This window comes from Carassius gibelio, chromosome A17 (genome assembly GCF_023724105.1).
Source record: "Carassius gibelio isolate Cgi1373 ecotype wild population from Czech Republic chromosome A17, carGib1.2-hapl.c, whole genome shotgun sequence".
In the NCBI taxonomy this organism is placed as follows: domain Eukaryota; kingdom Metazoa; phylum Chordata; class Actinopteri; order Cypriniformes; family Cyprinidae; genus Carassius; species Carassius gibelio.
Window position 1 is genome coordinate 8799501 of NC_068387.1, and position 20492 is coordinate 8819992.

Here is a 20492-nt window from a genome sequence, read left to right on the forward strand (position 1 = left end):
ACTACAGGCCTGTGGCTCTAACGTCTGTAGTCATGAAGTCATTTGAAAAACTGGTGCTGGCCCACCTGAAGGACATCACTGGGCCCTTGCTGGATCCTCTTCAGTTTGCCTACAGAGCAAACAGGTCTGTGGACGATGCAGTAAACATTGGACTGCATTATGTTCTGCAACACCTAGACAGACCGGGGACTTATGTGAGGATCCTGTTTGTGGACTTCAGCTCGGCCTTCAACACGATCATCCCATACCTCCTCCTGCCCAAACTAAATCAGCTCTCCGTGCCCACCTCCGTCTGTCAGTGGATCAACAGCTTCCTGACAGACAGGCAGCAGCTAGTGAGGCTGGGAAAATACACATCCAGCACCCGTACAATCAGCACCGGAGCTCATTAAATAGATCACAAGTGACAGTCAAGAAATGTATGATGTTAAAAAAGATTTATGTTTCAAATAAATGCTGCTATCTTTAACTTTCCATTTATTAAGAATATTGAAAAAAAATTATAGTGGTTTCCACTAAACTATTGCTATAACTGTTTTCAACATAATTATAATTGTTTCAAATGTTTCTTGAGCAGCAAGCAAGACTGGTAATGGCTGCTAAACATGTACTGCCAATGTCCCTACATCTCTCCAAACTGCTTCTGTTATCCAGGTTTTTAAAGGGATAGTTCACCCAAAAATGAAAAGTCTGTCAGTTTTATAATTTAAGTGGATAGGTATCATGGCTAAAGCATTAAAAAAATAAAAATACACAAAACCAAATAAAACCCTGCGGCTCGTGATGGTACACTGATGTGTAAAGACACAAAACAATCGGACTGTGCAAGAAAATGAACAGTATTTATATAATTATTTACCTCTGATTCACACAATGTCTGAACTGTTATAACTCTCCTAAGCACATCCTCCTATGCGCGTTCTCAGCAGCAGGCATGAGGTGTCTTCTTCTTCTTGCTTTATGGTGCATCACAGACTTATACGTGCATTAGTGCCACCTATCTCTCAAGTGGACCATTGACACTCTATCTACAATCTCATTTAGGAGTGTCAGTGGTCCACTTGAGAGATAGGTGGCACTAATGCACTTATAAGTCTGCGATTCTGCTTGAGAACACGCACAGGACAGACATTGCGTCAATCAAAGGAAAAAAATAATATGAGTACTGTTCAGTTTCTTGCACAGACTGATAATTTTGTGTCTTTACACATCAATGTATCGTCACAAGCCGCAGGGTTTCATTTGGTTTTGTTTGTGTATGTTTTTTTTGTTTTATTGTATGTTTTAGCCATGATTCCCATCCACTTACATTATAAGACTGATAAACTGCAACGGTATCAGTAAAAAAATCTTAGTTTGTGTTCTACTGAAGAAACAAAGTCACCTACATCTTGGATGCCCTGGGGGTAAGCAGATGAACATCAAATAAAATTTTTTGGGTAAACTATCCCTTTAAAAAACCTGGTTTGGATTCTAAAAAACCAAATAATTACGGTCCCATATCCAACCTCCCATTCATTACTAAACTGACGCTACACTAATGATCTCTAATTTGCGGCTGACAATGGCCTTCTATCCATCCTGATCCTTCTCGACCTCACCGCAGCCTTTGACACCATCTCCCACTAATTTTTTTTTTAAAAGTTTGGCTGCCATTGGGATCACTTATAATGCACTAGTTTGGTTTAGGTCGTATTTATGCAATAGAAAATATTTAATTCAGGAAAGAAAATGTCACATCAAAAATTATCATGGTCCTATGAAGTTCCTCAAGGTTCAGTGCTGGGACCATTGTTTTTTTTTATCTTCCACAAATTACCTCTTAGCAATATTCTCTGTTATTTTGGGATCAATTTTCACTGCTATGCTGATGATACACAATTCTACCTTTCCACAAACCAAACACTTCTCTTCTTCCTATTTATTAGACCAAATGCAGTTCTGTCTGTGCCGTTTTATCATGCGAGCTGGCAGACTTGTCAACAGGTAATGGCCCAACATCACTTTTATCTATCTATCTATCTATCTATCTATCTATCTATCTATCTATCTATCTATCTATCTATCTATCTATCTATCTATCTATCTATCTATCTATCTATCTATCTATCTATCTATCTATCTATCTAGGGGGCTATTTACTAGGAGTGGAAATTTGATTCAAGGCTCCTTTGTCTCAGATGACAAAGTGGAATCAGTGGTCATTCTTTGTCTGAATAGTTTGAAAAAGAAAACCCAAGCTCAAATCAGATGTGAAGAGGCTAAAAGTTTCCTTTTATAATAATGTGGTGTTAAATATAAACCATAGAGTTGTCGGTAAATCTTCTGTTTCTCACTTTGAGGTGCACAGATAACAGCAGTTATGTTTGAATTTGATGTAAAGCGAGGTGTGTTAACTTTAACTTGATTGGACCTAGAAATACACAAAGCCTGGAAATAGTTATTTAGTTGATGGAATTTATTTAATTACCAGGATGTTTTTTTTTTGTTTTGTTTTTTTTACTATTTTGTTGTTTTACATTTCTTTTTAAGAAACTGTTTATGCCTGTTTATGCCTTAAACTCGCAAATGCAATAAAAAGTTATAAATTGGTTAATTAAATCAGCACTTTAATAATGGAATGTATTTTTAAAGATTCCCTCCACAATGATTGTCTATCTCAAGAAATCTAAAAACATTATATGATTTTAATGGCTGGGTCATTTTAACATGAATTATTAGCCATTTATCTTTGCCACACTTATGCGATATTGTAAGTTTAAATTATTTTTATTCAGCACGGATGCATTATATTGTTAACAGTAAAGACATTTGTAATGTTACAAAATAATTTTATTTTAAATAAATGCTGTTCTTTTGAACTCTGTATTAATCAAATCATCCTGAAATACAAAAATGTAAACACAAAAATGTGTAATAAAAAAAAAAAAATAGTACTTGAGCACCGGTGACGCAGAAGGCTTTACCATCACAGGAATAAATTAATTTTTTAACATAATACAATTTAAAATTGTAATATTTCACAATATTTTTGTTTTACTGTACTTTTGATAAAAAAAATCTTAGCGACCCCAAACGAAACACTGTTGTATGATACAAGTGAACATACAACAGCTGTGGTAACAAAAGAGGGTTATTAATTATCCACATTGATAAAGTGACATAATATAGTGAGTTTTGTGAAGTTAGGTCAAGCCTGCTGTCTTTATGCTGAGAGTGCTTAATGCTGAACTCTATTGAGAACAGGTTTAAAGGCTGTGAATGCCTTCTGCTGAGGTAGGCCATCTCACTGGCCTCTCTTTGCAGGGCTGCTCTCCTTTGTGTCACCCTACAATGGCGGCACGAGAGCACAACTGTCGCCCAATACTCATTGTCCGTCAGCCAATGAGAGCAGTCCAAAGAGAAGACTGTAGCAGTTTGTGTATGTATGCAGGTGTGTTTGTGTGTACATATTTGTGCACGTAAAAGGAGTGTGTTCACACGTTGTCTTTTTCTTCTAACCCTGTTTTCTATTCCCTGACTGCATGAAAGGTGCATCATATAGCAGGACAACCAATCAGAGTTCAGCTGTTTGAATTTATGCCAGGGATTTTTGGCTTGTGAGATTTAAGTTGTGGTGGCAAAAGCCAGTATTTTCAATCCCTAAAAAACACTGTCCCAGTGAGACGAGATGCCCTATACACCATCTGGTTTCTTTTGCGACCGGTTAATCCGTGAAAGAGAGAGAAGGGATGGCGAAGGATCCCTGAGCAAACCCATCCGTTTCAGTGGCCAGGACTACAACACCCTCAAGCAGGAGTATCTCCAGAAGAAGGCCCTTTTTGAGGATGAATCCTTCCCTGCCACTGTGGACTCCCTTGGCTTCAAAGAGTTGGGCCACAAGTCCAACAAAGTCAAGAACATTGTCTGGAAGCGTCCCAAGGTAGGAGGCAGAGGGCCTATGTCAGTTCGATTGGACTGGGACTAACATTGTAGGTGGGATGTGGAAATGGCAAATTGGATTTATGAAGCAACTCTACTAATGGGACTTGTATTTATATACTTGTAAAATGTATTTATATGCTTGTAAATGTACACATTCATGGGCAGTGATAATGCTCAGATGGCAAACAATTTTAGAGAGCATATTGGAAAAATATTTGGGGGCTAGGTGTCACTTTTCTTAACATGTGTGTATACAAGCTTGGTTTAGACATTTATCTTTTGTGACAACAAAATAATAGCATATTAAGGAGTATTTGATGAGTTTTTAGTAAAGTTAATTATGAAGCACAAAGGAATTTATGAAATGCACAAATTAACATTTGTTGTTATGCCAAGCAAAAATATTTCCTTGAAGTGCTGGCTGATTGAGTAAGTTAATATTTCAATAATTTAACAACATATACAATTACATACAATTACAATATAGTTGCCATTGAGAAAAAATAACATCAAATTTGTGAGCTTTAAAAGTCGCAATTACAAGGAATAGTCAAATCGTGAGATAAAAAAAGTTGCAAATAGCAAAATAAATTCACATTTTGAGATATAAAGTCACAATTACAAGGAACTGTCACGTTGTGAGCTGAAAAGTCACAAATGCAAAATAAATAAATTCACATTGTGAGATATAAAATCGCAATTACGATAAATGATAGCCACAGTATAAAGTTACCTTTACAAAAAAACTTCACATTGTGACAAAATAAAAATTTACGAAATAGTCGGTGTGAAAAATCGCAAATGCTAAAAATTAAGTTACAGTGTGGGATATAAAGTTGCAATTGATAGAAATAGTCACATTGTGACATAAAAAGTCACAATTATGTAAAATAATTGCATTGCAAAATAGAAAGTCGCAAAAGTGTAAAAAATACATTCACATTGTGAGAAGTAAAGTCACACTGTTAGATATAACGTCACAATTGCGAGAAATGAAGTCATGTGAAATATATTGTCGCAATTACAAGAAACATTCAAAATGTTAACCATAAAGTCACAATTAAGAAAAATGAAAGTCACATTGTAAGATACGGTATAAAGTCGCATTTGAGAAAAATCAATTTGAGATAAAAAGTCACAATCATGGAAAATACAGTCACACTGTGAGATATAAAACTGAAATTGTGAGAAATAAAAAAAAACAATTGTGAAAAGTCAAAATGAGATATAGTCACAATTATGAGAAATAAAGGTGCAATTATGATATATAAAGTCACAATTACAAGAAATAAAATTTGCACAGAAATAGACAATTACAATATAATTAATCTGAGGTGGAAACATACTTCCATACTAACTTAAAACCATGTGACAACTAGTCTGTCCATCCATCCATTGATTTCAGAAATAATCAGAAACAGTCTCACTCTTTGCATCTGTGAATCTGTGTGTAACATCCCAAAGCTCTTGAATCAGTTATAAACAAACTCTTTGGTGATGTGTGTCCTGCAGGAGATATGTGATAACCCACAGTTCATTGTTGGAGGCGCTAGCAGGACAGATATCTGCCAGGGAGACCTGGGTAAGACAACATTTGAACACATTGACACACTATCGTTATAGACTGTTTAACTGATCTTTGGGTAGTGTTTATAGGCTCAAATTGCAACTTCATGGCAGTAAGCACCTCTCTGGACCCCTATATGCAGACCTGCAGTACAGTGGGACCCCTCCATATTGTGTTGTGTTCCCTGTTGGAAAGGAATCCAACTAGCAGCGCTTTCTATTGTTGTGACCCCACATGCACAATAAAAGAGACCAAAGACACAAAGCTTGCTAAAACATAGAGCAGATTACCAACCTGGCATGTTGCCCTGGACAGTGTAAAAATGCAGAGTTCAGCAGTGTAGGCCCCTGTTTTACTGCGAATAGGTCTATATGTACAGTATTAAATATCCCCCACTGATGTGACATTTTCTATTCATTTTAGGAGACTGCTGGTTGCTTGCAGCCATTGCATCCTTGACTCTGAACGACAAGCTGCTGTATCGTGTTATACCTCAAGAGCAGAGCTTCTCTGAAGGCTATGCAGGAATTTTCCATTTCCAGGTCGGTGTCATTGAGAAAAGTAGCTTTTGAATTGATTATGTCTGATTTTCTGTTTTTCTATGTCTGCTTTCCACCTCAGTTCTGGCATTATGGCGACTGGGTGGATGTCGTTGTTGATGACCGCATTCCCACCTTCAACAACCAGCTGGTGTTCACCAAGTCGGCTGAAAGAAATGAATTCTGGAGTGCTCTGCTGGAGAAAGCTTATGCTAAGTAAGCAATTATCTTTGCATGTTTTATGACAGTTAGATAGTTTATGACACAATTCTGGCATAATTTCTTGCATTTCAAGAAATTTCCTCTAAAATCTTAGAATTGTGGCTTTTTTCTTAGAATTCTTAGATGATATTTATTTTAAGAGGCGCTTAATTTTGTGAACGAAAGGATCTCTCTGTAACACCAAATGCATATCAGTAAATGTTTTGGTATATTCCAATGCACAAAATCCCATATTACATTTATGAAATGGTGATGCATGATGAAATGCCATTGGAATACCAACATCATATAAATATATATATATATATATATATATATATATATATATATATATATATATATATATATATATATATATATATATATATATATATATATATATATATATATATATATATATATATATATATATACGCTTTCCTGTTAAGGCTTCATGGTTCCTATGAGGCTCTTAAAGGTGGAAACACTGCTGAGGGGATGGAGGACTTCACTGGTGGAGTGACTGAATTCTATGAGATGAAGGAGGCCCCTAAAGAGCTTTATAAGATCATGAAGAAAGCTCTGGAGAGAGGCTCCCTCATGGGCTGCTCCATTGATGTGAGTCAGGCAGAAGAAGCAGCTTAATAACCTTTATTATAAAACTGATGATAACTTTTGGCCCAAATCATCATATTCTTCCATAAAGCAATTGAATTTTTACCCACAGTCCCTGGTTCCAGCTCGCTTTGAAACTCGTACTACAACAGGACTCGTGAAGGGTCATGCCTACTCTGTTACTGCTGTAGAGGAGGTAAAGATTCTGTTAGTTGATACTTTTAAGATGATTTCTTCTGTTATAAAGTATAATATTGGTAGTGTCTGATGATATTGGTGATGTTTTGTGTCTGCAGTGTAAACAGTCCCAACAGAAGGAGACTAAAGTTCGTTTGGTGCGTCTGCGTAACCCTTGGGGTCAGGTCGAATGGAACGGACCTTGGAGCGATAAGTGAGTATCTGCTTATTCCTGAATTGAAACCTGTGAAGTCTACTGTGTCATATTTGATATGCATATTTCTAAGACCCCTTAATCATCAGCATGTTCAAAATGTTGCTGAAAAATCTGTTGCACAGGATCTACTGCATGCATTCTGAAATCTGACAGAAGACAAATGTTATGCTAAAAAAAGTTAATTTTTTTAAGACCCTTTAGTGTGATCGTAAAAATGATCACCATTAGGTCACGTAATGTGTCTTTTTTTTCTGTGAAATCTTTATCAGTATTAATAAAGCACACAGAAGTTGAAGTTCATGTTGTGAAAAAACTAAAGCATAAAAAACTAAACTAAAATATAAAAATAGAAACATTCCAAATATCAATATATATTCCAAATACATTCCAAATATATACTGTTATCTAAGTTAATGTAAAATATACTGTATGGAAATGTGTACTGTATAGATGGCATTTTTTTTATTATTATTTAGTTTATTTGTATTTCAGTAATCCTTGTACTGCATTGCATTGTATGTTTTGCCCCCATACAATAAAAACGACAGAGCTTTAGTTATAAATACATATTATTGTGAGATATAGAGTGACAACTGATATTCACATGCATTTAATGTAGGTAGTCTGCTTTAATGATTTAATGATTTACATTACAGACAACCAGAATTTCATATTTTCCATATTTTCTTATATCAGACTATAACGAGCAATAAAACCCTAATGTATTAAATATGACACTCAAAAAAAATGACTTATATGGGTTAAAAAGTAGATGTTGGTATTCAATTATTACAATCATTTTTTTTCTCTGCTTTTTCTCTTTTTTTTTACTGCAGTTCAAAAGAGTGGGAAACCCTCTCTAAAGGAGAAAAAGAGAAACTTCAGCATCAGAACGCTGACGATGGAGAATTCTGGTGAGTTCAAACGTTTCCTTATGATGAAGGTATTCACTTAGAGAAAGCTTGAACTTCCGTCATCCCCCTGTAGGATGTCATTTGAGGATTTTAAGAAAAACTACACCAAAATTGAGATTTGCAACCTGACCCCTGATGCTTTGGAGGACGACAAGTTGCACAAATGGACCGTGTCTGTTAATGAGGGACGCTGGGTTAGAGGATGCTCTGCCGGAGGATGCAGGAATTATCCAGGTGGGTGTTATTTTAATGAACTGAAACTGGAATATTTTCTTTTTATTATTATATTAATTGTACATTTAATTGATATGTAAGTTTTCATGCACCTAAAAGTGCTCCACACATTAAAAAAACAAACAGGAAGTCTCACAGAAGACAATAATGGCTTTAATATAATATGTGTGGTCTCCTATAGACACGTTCTGGACAAATCCACAATACCGCCTGCGTCTCTTGGAGGAAGATGATGACCCGGAGGATGATGAAGTGGCTTGCACCTTTGTTGTCGCTCTAATGCAGAAAAACAGGCGTAGAGAACGCAAGTTGGGTGCAAATCTCTTCACTATTGGATTTTCCATCTATGAGGTATCAAACACCGTATTTAAAATATAATATACATAATGCATTTTTATCCTGTCATTACCAGCATGAAATTACACAAATAGCAGCTTGATAATGCATTCAACTCATTTCCATTTGTCCACAGGTTCCAAAGGAGGTATGAAGACAATGAATGTTTGGACTCGAGGCTGGTGGATAACATGCTGTTCATACAGTGCCATCTCTTTAGCATTCCAAGTTCCTTTACATGTGTTTTATAGATAGAATATAAACTCCTTTGTCACTGTTGATCAGAGGAGTCTAGAGGAGTCTTCATACCTCGATACAGATTCCTTTTTTGCTTTTGTCTGTCTGTCAGATGCACGGAAACAAGCAGCACATGCAGAAGGAGTTCTTCATGTCTAGCAACTCTAAGGCTCGTTCCAAGGCCTACATTAACCTGCGCGAGGTGACCCAGCGTTTCCGTCTGAGCCCCGGGGAGTACGTCATCATTCCCTCCACCTACGAGCCGCACCAGGAAGGCGAGTTCATCCTCCGCGTCTTCTCTGAAAAGAGGAACACCTCTGAGTGAGTGAGAGCTGAAGGGACGGTAGGGGTGTTTGTTGGTCTTTTTCGATTGTACAATGCCGGAGTAGGTTTTTCCTCGCACCGCTTAATCAGTATTTTTGTCTTGTTATTCAGAAAAAATGTCTAAACATCCTTAAACTCAATGTTTATTAGAGAAACAAAATAAAAAAAAGAAACAAATAATATAAATTTCCCTGAAAATGTAACATCTTTTCATATTTTATAGTCTTAAGGAAATAAAAATGCTGGTTAAGGGGCCGTTCACACAGAATGCGTTTTTGGATTCCACTGTGCTGCTTTTTCATCGTTTTTGAGGTAGAAATGTGCTATACGGATGAGTTTGATCGTTTGCTCTGAAAAACGTATTCTGTGTAAATGATGCCTGAAAACATTTTTTTGTATTATGAGGAAAAAAAATGTTTTTCATGTATGCACATGCACATGCGTGGGGGGTGAAAAATAGATAAGATATCTTTGGCACGAGTTAATTCCTGTGTAGTACTAATTCATTTCCTTGTTTTAATTTAGTTAACAAATTTTGGAATAAATTTCATTTCCCCCCCCCCACATGTCATGTGCAGGGCTCAGCAAAAAATTGAATCCGTAACACTGATCTGACATCCACATTTTTCTGGTGTTTGCCTTTTGTAGTAGTATTTTGTTACGTTAAATCTTGTCTTGCTGAAGAACATCTGAAACACTTTGCTTGAAAGCAGTTGTTAGAGAAGTGGGTTATAATGGCTGCAAAAGGGCACATTAAATGAGCATTATTTTATGAACAAAGGAGCATGGTTACATTATCACATGAATGCAAGCTAACTTCATTGTTACCTGATTGAGATCTCGGTACAGAGGGGATGGGAAACAATTGGGAAAAGGGGTGGAAAGACACAAGGACAAAAAATTTAATGACAATTTGATTTGTAGAGCTGGAAGAAATCGGCCCCAGTTCGAGGCTGTAATGGAATCTTTTTTAGGACAAGCAGCAGCACATTTTGGGACCCTCCGGTAAACATTTCCTTTCAGTTCTGCCCACTGTGAAGCACAATTCAACTTCGGCTGCAAGGAAGACAGGGACGCACAAAGGACTGCCGATGTTCTCCAAGGAATACTGATGATGCTGGTGGAAGACAAGGAATCAGAGTATTTTAACAAGGATCATGTTAAAAATGATTTCCAGTTTCTTGATGTGATCTAACTGGTCCTGTGATAGTCATTGTAACCATAAATCAAACTTATTTCCCTTTTTTATCATACAGTGAATTAACTTTTAATGATACATTTAAGTAGTCATATTTTAAGGATTACACACATATGGTAAGTTTGAGTAATTCCTACTCGATTATCATAAAAAAAAGTGTATGTTTACATGGCTGATGTAAGCAGAATAACAATTGATAATTTGGCTTGAAAGACTTACTGGAGAATAAGCTCAAATGTGAAAGAAAACCTACATGATGAGACGGCTCCCCGAAAGCTCTTTGATGACCTGTTGTGATGCTGTTTACTGTGGTGACCAGTGTTTGTTGGTTTCTTCTCAGGGAGATAGAGAACAGGATTGAAGCTGATCATCCAGTGGTAAGTCCTTGATCATCTAAAAGCTTTTGAAAAATTTGAGTTCAGCTAAGCCATGCCTTTTTTACGATTAGTACCAAACTATTAACCCTAAGTTTCGAACTCTGCTGCAAGTTTTGAAGACAGATGTACAACAACATCTAATGAAAATTGTAGTAAAATCCAATAGATTGATATAAAAATAAGGGACACGGCCATATCTAGAGATGAGGAGCCGGATTCACGAAACATTCGGACAAGTCCTTATCCTCCAACTTGTCTCAAATCCCCGGAAGTAAGATGCTTAATTTATTTGGTTGTTTCAAATATTAAGCATTAGAACATAAAACTAACTACACATTATCATTACTAGATATATGCAGGATTGCTTCAAGCGACACTTCTGATTGATAATGTAAACGGTGATCGGTCATGATTATTCATGATATGACTTTTATTTTTATTTTTGCTAGACTTTAAACGCAGTTGAAACTCTATAAAAATGAGTCAAATAGGGATTTTTATTTTTACAATTATGAAAATCTTCATACGAGCAGCCATGCATAGGGTACATTCATTTTAGATAGAGAATGCAAGAAAAATGCGCCGCAGTGAATGTAACAGACAGGCTCTTTATTTAAAATACACTGAGCATTAAAGGGGTAGTTCACCCAAAAATGAAAATTGTTTATAATGGCCTCCTGAAGTGAAGCGATGTGCTTGTGTAAAAAAAAAAAATCCATATTTATAACTTTAGAAACCATGATCTGTAGGTTCTGCTAACTGTCGTACACGCGTTCACCAGAAAGAGGCATCCAGTGGAATACGTATGACATTTTGTTTACAGTGAAGGATAACCAGTTTCCTCTTGGCTTATATCGAATTGCTCCAACAGTTCCCTGAGATACGGAACGAGTACTGCGTATGTGGAAAAGCTCCTTTTTTCCTCGATAATGAAGCTTTTTTTCAATAACGCAGTGCAACTGCACTGCCATTGGTTTAATCTGTAAACTTTTTTAAACCAATGACAGCGCTGCAAAGCTGCGCGAGCCTGTGGGGATGCAGCGCGCCAAAGCCCGCCAAAATGGGCGGGGCGAATGGCTATATAAGCAGGCAATCGCCAGAGGAAATCAGATCTTACTCCTTCAGCGACGACTTCACTTCGCTGGATCTTTGCTGAACACCTTCGCCTGGAACGAGCTCTCGCCATCGAAGAGGCACCGCAGCAGACCAGCTGAGACCGCCGAATGCCTGCAGCGTTCTCGCAGACAGCCACTCTAAGCGCCGTTCTCGGGCCACCTGCTTCCCGCTTCCGGCCGCTTCTCAGCGATCTCCTGCCGCCATCCGGTGATCACAAAAGAGCTTCTCTAAAAGAGCGTTTCTAACGCTGTGTTAACGGCGGCGGCCATGCCGCGCCACAGCTGTGGCATATGCAGAGCCCCTTTGCATGATGACGACAGCCATGGTGAGTGTATTTTCTGCCTGGGTAAACCCCACGCTGAGGCTGCACTCACTGAGACTTCATGCTGCTTTTGTGAGAGCATGAGTCTTGCCTTTCTGCGCTCGCGGATCGCTTTCTTTAATTTCACCCGCGAGCCGGCCAGGAAAAGACAGTGGGGAAGAGGGGCTCAGAGCCCGGATTTGGGTGAGCTCACGCCGGCTCAGCACCCGCGTGCCTCACCCTCTCCAATGAGAGAGCCGTTCCCTGTCCTCGTCTCATGCCCAGAGCAGCGTCCCTCGGCTGAAGCACGTTGTCTCTTTTGGCGGATCGGAGCATGAGCCGCTTGACGACTCCATGTCACTCTGAAACGGAGGACTGGGCCGGTGATTCTGACCCCGCCCACTTGCCGTCACTAGAGCCCATCGACGCCAGAGCTGGGATGGATGCCGAGCTTCTCCGCATCCTCTCCAAGGCCGTTGAGGAACTCCATCTGGAGTGGGGCCCCCCAAGCTGACAATGTCGTGGCACGCCCCCTACTCGGCCCGCCTACGCACTTCCTCTGCAGCTCTCAGCTCAGTAGATGGTTCTCAGGAGAAGGGCTATGAGCCATTATTTCCTTGTCCCCAAGAAAGATGGTGGTCTCAGACTCATCTTAGACCTCAGACACCTGAACCTCTCCCTCATGAAACGGAAGTTCAGGATGTTGACATTGAAGCAGATCCTCACGCAGATTTGCCCCGAGGACTGGTTCTTCTCGCTGGACCTGAAAGATGCTTACTTTCACATTCAGATAGCCCCCCATCACAGACGATTCTTGAGATTCGCTTTCGAGGGTGTGGCTTACCAATATACAGTCCTTCCCTTTGGGCTGTCTCTAGCTCCCTGCACTTTCACGAAGTGCATGAACGAGGCGCTTTCCCCTCTGAGACAGATGGGAATCTGCATTCTGAACTATCTCGACGACTGGCTCATTCTAGCCCAGTCACGAACCGAGCTAGACCACAACAGATGCTGAGCCACTTAGAGTGCCTAGGACTCATGGTCAATTTCGCCAAGAGCTCACTGCTCCCCAGCCAACGTATTACGTTCCTGGAAGCAATTTTCGACTCAGTCAATATGAGGGCGGTCATATCACCAGAGCGCGCTCTGGTACTTCAGCAGCTCACGGCATCTGTCAGGAACAAAGCCTGTTTCCCTCTGAAGCTCTTTCAGAGGATGCTAGGGCTGATGGCTTCTGCCTCCCCAGTTTTACAGCTCGGCCTCCTACGAATGCGGCCCCTGCAATAATGGCTGAAACTCCGGGCCCCACCTCATGCTTGGCAGCACGCCCGCTTTCGCATCAGGGTCAACCAGGCCTGTCTAGCAGCCCTAGAGCCTTGGATGAACCCTGTTTGGTTCAGTCATGGAGTACCCCTACAGGCGGTTTCCAGAAGGACGGTGCTCTCAACAGATGCGTCCAACCTGGGTTGGGGTGTTCTGTGCGAGGTCAGGACAATCTGGCATCCACATCCAGAACTCTGGGCTCTGCATGTATGGTCCCTCGATGGGAGCCTCTGAGCCTCCCCGGGGACGTGCTACACACCATTGCTCAGGCAAGAGCCCCTTCTAAAAGACGCCTCTACGCGCAGAAATGGTTAGTCTTCGTTGACTGGTGCTCAGCACAAAACGAAGACCCTGTTGAGTGTGACGTATCTCTGATCTTGTCATTTCTCCAAGAGCATCTAGACAAGGGTCTCACCCTTTCCACACTCAAGGTTTACATAGCAGCCATCGCATCATTTCATGCTCCTATTGCTGGCCAATCAGTGGGTCGAAACCGCCTCATTGTGCGTTTCCTGAGAGGTTCTAGGCGGTTGAAGCCCCCACGTCCTCTCACTGTTTCCACTTGGGACCTTCACACGCTCCTTGGAGCACTCAAAAGACCTCCCTTTGAACCACTGCGGTCAGCTGACCTTCGGCCCCTAACGCTCAAAACCGCTCTGCTACTTGCTCTAGCATCAGTCAAGCGTGTTGCCGATTTGCAGGCCCTCTCGGTGAGCCCTGCATGCCTTGAGTTTGGGCCCAATGACTCGAAGGTCATTTTAAAACCCAGGCATGGCTCCGTCCCTAAAGTGCTCTCGACGCCATTCAGAGCACAGGTAATTTCCCTCTCAGCTCTGCCTCCATTGTCAGATGAGCGAGAGCTGGATTTACTCTGCCCAGTGAGGGATTTGAGGATATACATTGAGCGGTCACAGCCGTTAAGGCAATCTGACCAGCTTTTTGTCTGCTTTGGTGGCCACACCAAGGTGTCTTCGGTCTCAAAGCAACGCCTCTCGCGTTGGATAGTTGAAGCTATCGCTCTATGTTACTCCTCTATGGGCCTTGAGTGCCCCATAGGAGTAAAAGCCCACTCTACTAGAGGGATGGCCTCTTCATTGGCCTGATCTAGTGGTGTCTCCATCAAGGACATCTATGAGGTGGCCGGCTGGTCCTCGCCATCCACTTTTGCCAGATTCTATAACTTGGATATCCCGACCTTGCATGCTCGGGTTCTTTCGGTTTGATACTATGGCCTCTAGCAGATTTCGTCATCATACCACCTCCAGGGAGCTAGCTCCCTCTTAGCAGTGTAGCGTCAAGGGTTCGACGACTCCGGCCCTCTCACTTATCCTCTGGACCCCAGGGTGTTCAAGATAAGTCTTGTCGTTCTCTACAGTGGCACGGCGCGGTTTAATTTGTTCCCCATACGCAGTATGAGTGAAGTATCGAAAGGGAACGTACTTGGTTACAAACGTAACCTCAGTTCCCTGAGATACGGAACGAGTACTGCGTTATATGCCGTGGCACGAGGCTGCGGGTTCAGTGTTGTCGCTTCAGTCATATGACCTGATGTTCTCTGGCGATTGCCTGCTTATATAGCCATTCGCCCCGCCCATTTTGGCAGGCTTTGGCGCACTGCATCGCCACAGGCTCACGCAGCTATGCAGCGCTGTCATTGGTTTAAAAAAGTTTACAGATTAAACCAATGGCAGTGCAGTTGCACTATGTTATTGAAAAAGGCTTCAGTATCGAGGAAAAAAGGAGCTTTTCCCCATACGCAGTACTCGTTCCGTATCTCAGGGAACCGAGGTTACGTTCGTAACCGAGTACGTTTTCTTTACAAATACTTGTTTTGTACTTCTAATTCGTGACCGGGGTTTTGTTTTGCTCTCTCTTCTGTGCTTCCACATTCTTAAATTTTCACAGGAGCTTATGCTACGTCTACATTATACGTACGTCATATGCCCAGTGCTGAACTCTTGTCAAGTCAGTCGCAACAAATGATTATTGTGGTAATATGCAGGCAAAAAGCTACTTTAACTTCTCAAGAATAGCACAAAAAAAAAAACATTTTTACATATTTGTCAGAATTTATCTTAAGACATTCATAACTTTTAAGAAGATTTTAGTAAATCCAGCCCCAGAATATCATTGAGATTTGGAGTGGACTTAAAACCACCTTACAATGAAGCCAGAACAATTAAGAAACACACTTAAAACTACATTTTAGCAACCACATTGCAACCTCTTGGCAAGGGATATTTTGCAGAGGCAAGCAATTTTCTTCAAATAATTTAATTAATAATATATATTTTAAAGGTTTCAATTCATTCTGTTATTTCTTAGTACTTTATTTGACTCCTATTTCAAAGGGGCAGTGTTGTCCAAGTAAAATCAGCACAAATTATTGAGAAAAAGGAGCACATCATCTTTGTTTTAACTTTTTTTATCTAGTAGTGATCCGTTTCTTTGGCTTCTCACATGAAAATGAGAGAATAAATTCAGTTCTCACATATGTATTTTACAACTCCCATGTCTGATCAGCCGGCTCCGGCTTCGACTGGGGAAGAGAGTGAGGAGGACCAGCAGTTCCTGTCCATTTTCCAGCAGATCGCGGGGGACGTGAGTACTGGGGAGCCACTGAGCGCTGGGGGGAGTGTGAGTATGGTGGTGGGGTGGGACCGGTAATTGGCCATGCCAGTGGTAACAGTGGTAACAGCCATATCATTACAGTTTTTTGTTGGTGTAATAAACATTACACCTGACTTTCTGTTTATTCTTGTGTCTTACAGCAAATGGAGATCTCAGCCAATGACCTCAAAGATGTCTTGAACAAGGTGGTGTCTAAATGTACGTATCTTTGAAGATTACTATATAGTATAATTGTGGTTTTTCTTTCTAATGTCTTCAAGAAATGATCTGCTGTTTACAGACAAGGACATAAACACTGAGGGCTTCAGTCGTGAGAACTGTAGAAGCATGATTGCTCTCATGGACGTATCCTTTGTATCAAGATGACAAAATTTCTGTAAAGCCCATTCATGCATTGTTTAAACCATTTGTGTCTGCTTCCACCAGTCAATATGTCAATACAGTTGTACAATGTTCCAATAGTTATTTATCATTATTAGCAATAAGCCTTTGTTTTAGTTTTGCCAAACTGATACACTCAACTCTGTTCCTTAACATTCAGAGTTGAATATTACAAAAGGTCAGTGCAAAAACAACCTGTCAAATAATATTTCACCACAACATATTAATTATAATTACAACATTAAAAAAGAGGGACATTTCACAGCATAACAGGGTTGAGAAGAAAGAAGATAACATTTTATGATTCTGACAGTTTTTAAATAATAAATGTAACTTCTCCACCATTTAATGTACAGTAGATTTAATTCTGTAGCAGATGCGTTTAAAATCTGCATGCAAATCTTTCTTAATCCTAATTACACAGATGGACGGAAAAGGAAGACTTAACCTACAAGAGTTTAGACACCTGTGGAACAAAATCAAACAGTGGCAGGTTTGAAATCTCCTCTTTCTTTCCTATATATATATATATATATATATATATATATATAAACAAAACAAGACTGTTCGACAAATGGACATACATTTTCTCCAAAGGGAATCTTCAAGTCCTATGACTTTGATCACACTGGCACTATCAGCAGCTATGAGATGAGAAACGCCATCAATGATGCAGGTTAGAAGGCTTTTCATGTATTTCTACTGTTCAGCTGTTCTCATGTTGAAGAACATTTGTCTGTCTCTCTAATGGTCTTGTCACTGTTCAGTCGTGTGTTTTGTGTTCCACTCAGGGTTCCGTCTGAACAACCAACTCTATGACATCATCACCATGCGCTACGCCAATGAAAGCATGAACATCGACTTTGACAGTTTCGTCAGCTGTCTTGTGCGACTGGAGGGGATGTTCAGTAAGTTGTAATCTTTTTTAACTAGCAAATAGTTAAATTAATAGTTTTTAGGAAATAGTACACAGTGTCATCCTCAGGAAGTGTTGCCATTTAAGCTGGATTTTTTTTCTTTCTTTCAATATTTTATATTATTAACTCGGTCATAGTAAGTTTGCAATTATAATATTTTTTTATTACAAGTCAGTTTCATTGTGCATTGTAATAAATCATGCATTAAAAAAAACTTTAAGACTTTGTCTTTGAAAAAAAGTTTTGTTTTTTTTGTCAACCCTGTGACATTCATAATATCTTTGGATCGAGAGAGGACAAAAATTACAAATAACAGTATTAGCAAGCAAATATCATTTTACTTTTTAAAAATTGTTCCACGAACAGTACTTATTTATTTATAAAGAATTGCTGACTGACCTTCTCTTTCCCATAACAGAGTTGAATGTTGAGCTTGATAAAGTAAACAATAAAATACTAATAAATTACTTTATAAAATATCAACCTGTTAACTGTCACTCACGTTTTTGAATATAGACTTGAATGTGCATGATACAAACCTATATTTTTATAATTCATGACTGAAAACATTTTGTAACATGATTTTGATGTGCCATTTACATGCTAATGCAATGTCTGATTTTAAAATGGGTTTTAAAGGATGAATTTTGAGATTTTATGTTTTCAAGTGATATATAACTTCTAATGATTTCTAAAATGTGATAGAGAAAAAGGCAACGAGGAAGTCTTTTTTTTAAACAAAGGTCAAAGCTCCTTTTGTAATGTAGATTTCTGAGGGTGCACTCTTGTCATAAATTGATCTATTACTTTTCCTACATAATTTTTAACAAAAAATATTGGTATAATATATATTTGGGAGTCTTAGACCTTTCCAATGATATATAGTTTGTCAAGACTAGATTAAATTTGATTGTAATATAGTATAGTCAACGTAGGTGTCCCGTATACGGGACGAGGTGACATTTAACAGGTTAAGGAATTATTATTATGAAATATTTCAGAAATCCTTTTTTTTTTATATGAGGCTCTGCACATGACAGAAAAATGTGTGTCCATGTTTTCAAATCATTAAATAAAGTATTCATTATAATATTATTATAATTTTTTAATTGTGGCTACTTTGTCCTAATTTGTTCCTATGTTCTGGCTACAGATGGAATTAATTAGTACAACGCTGCCACAATTGAACTACAAAGGAAATCTCATTGTAACAGGGTTGAAACAGAATGTGTAGAGATATAGAAAATTTCCACATTTGTTCAAATGAAACTTCTTTAAACACTGAAAGTTGTGGGGAATGCACATAGAACCGCTTTCTTAACAACTACAAATTTTACTGGGTTCTACTTGAAATCTTTCATATGTTTAATTTTACCAACAACTGATTTGTGGCTTGTGTATACTAAAAATCACACATGCATACTGTCTGAAGTGAACCTGTTCTCTTTGTAGGAGCATTCCAGGCCTTTGATCAAGGTGGAGATGGCACCATCAGACTTAATGTACTGGAGGTGAGTGGACACCAATCCATCATCTTAAGACAATGTAATGTTTAGCATCAGGTCCACGTCATTAGTTTCAAACATCAAAAGCCTGAAAAAAGTAATCTGTAGATTGGCTGATCACAAAATGCTAAATTTCAATTTCAATTTCTCCAGTGGCTTCAGCTAACCATGTATGCATAGACCGACTGTGGATCCAGGTGAGCCCGGACTCGGAAAGGACCAGAACCACCAGCTCTTACCTCAACACTCAATGTGCCAGACTACTGTTACCTCTTTCTCTGTACCTCAGCCCACACTGAACACCAGCTCTACAAACTTAACACATGATTACTCCTCTTCATTTTAGTTTTATATGAGATGGCAAGAAGAGTGAAGTGAGTATTAGTGTTACAGACCGACATTTCTGGGGGGCGTTGTGCCCAAGCTCCATATACATGGCGGCATGTCACAGTTTCTGATTTTCTGTTGTCATTCATTCCTCAGAGTAGCTTTTCACATGAACTTCATTCAGTTTGTCTACACTGGTGTTACAGGCAGCATTTCTCTTTTACCTCACCTAGCCTCAAAAGATGCTAATGTTCCATGGCCCTGAGATTTCCTTTGCCATATGCTGATGGACCTAATATATAATTGATTCTCTAATATTACATAGAACTATAACAATAAAAAGGAATCGATTTGGATTTAACTCTTGACAATATCGCACACTTCTTCTTACATTGTACACATGATGCCTTGCAGTGATGAGAAAAACTACTTGAAATCCGTTCACACTGAAACACAATCCAGGTTTGTTTCTGATTTCACACCACATGTGGATATGGTTTTAACCAGGTTTGTAAATCAGAATTTCGTCTGAACAAAGTGTCTAAGACACTTGGAGACACTTATCATCATACTACCACTCTTTCTGATTCAGATTTCTTAAAAAAATTGTTTCCATCTTCACCCAGATAGCCTCCCATTTGATTTGGTTAAATCAATCCATTGAAAAAAAGCATCCATTAAATCCACTAAAAAAGCATGCAAGAAGGCCATGAAGGTGGTCTTTATTGTTCCAAATCCTGGTTGTTTGTGGAGACAATTTTGTTTAAATGATAGCAAATAAACCTAAAGAACCAAGGAAAATAATTCAAAATTAACATGGTAGTCATGGGTCAATGCTAAGCTTTTTTATTTTATTTTATGAGTATACTGACTTCAGCCGTTTAATAATCGTGTAGTTCTTGGTTTAAGTGCTTTCCCAGGATCAATAAATCAGTTTTTAAGCCTAATTATTTACACAAAAGCACAAGTACGATATCATGCGCTGGTGTGGATGCTTTTATCATTATATTAATAGTTATCGTTCTTGGTGTGAACGGGGCTTAACGGTGGCATGCCGGCAAATGAAGTCAACAGTAAAATGATAAATGAATGTTTTGTGCTATTTTAGTGAGATAACACTTCAACATATCT

General features: G+C 39.0%; 1 protein-coding gene across 3 annotated transcripts; it reads left to right on the forward strand.

Moving 5' to 3' along the window:
- Window positions 1–3137: 3137 nt before the first annotated feature.
- LOC128031431 (calpain-3-like) lies at window positions 3138–19722 on the forward strand. Of its 3 annotated transcripts, none has more exons than XM_052619689.1 (21): window positions 3138–3922; window positions 5437–5506; window positions 5915–6033; window positions 6113–6246; window positions 6681–6849; window positions 6959–7042; window positions 7143–7237; window positions 8077–8154; window positions 8228–8388; window positions 8570–8739; window positions 8861–8872; window positions 9074–9282; window positions 10824–10860; window positions 16124–16237; window positions 16372–16429; window positions 16512–16576; window positions 17037–17105; window positions 17210–17288; window positions 17404–17520; window positions 18982–19040; window positions 19188–19722. In XM_052619689.1, exons 1-21 carry the CDS (start codon window positions 3671–3673, stop codon window positions 19212–19214), a joined length of 2178 nt encoding a protein of 725 aa, XP_052475649.1. In that variant the 5' UTR covers window positions 3138–3670; the 3' UTR covers window positions 19215–19722. The 3 variants fall into 3 exon arrangements, with proteins under 3 accessions (XP_052475649.1, XP_052475650.1, XP_052475647.1); XM_052619690.1 differs by having other exon boundaries at window positions 16124–16201; XM_052619687.1 differs by lacking the exons at window positions 3138–3922; window positions 5437–5506; window positions 5915–6033; ... (5 more) ...; window positions 8228–8388; window positions 8570–8739 and having other exon boundaries at window positions 8801–9282.
- Window positions 19723–20492: the final 770 nt, after the last annotated feature.

What these genes read in the sequence shown, in the direction of transcription:
- LOC128031431 (XM_052619689.1), top strand. Translation starts at nt 3,671, where the DNA reads ATGCCCTATACACCATCTGGTTTCTTTTGCGACCGGTTAATCCGTGAA. An exon ending in CTGTTACTGCTGTAGAGGAG is followed by an intron (nt 7,043 to 7,142) that starts GTAAAGATTCTG and finishes TTGTGTCTGCAG; the next exon opens with TGTAAACAGTCCCAACAGAA. An exon ending in GCTGACGATGGAGAATTCTG is followed by an intron (nt 8,155 to 8,227) that starts GTGAGTTCAAAC and finishes ATCCCCCTGTAG; the next exon opens with GATGTCATTTGAGGATTTTA.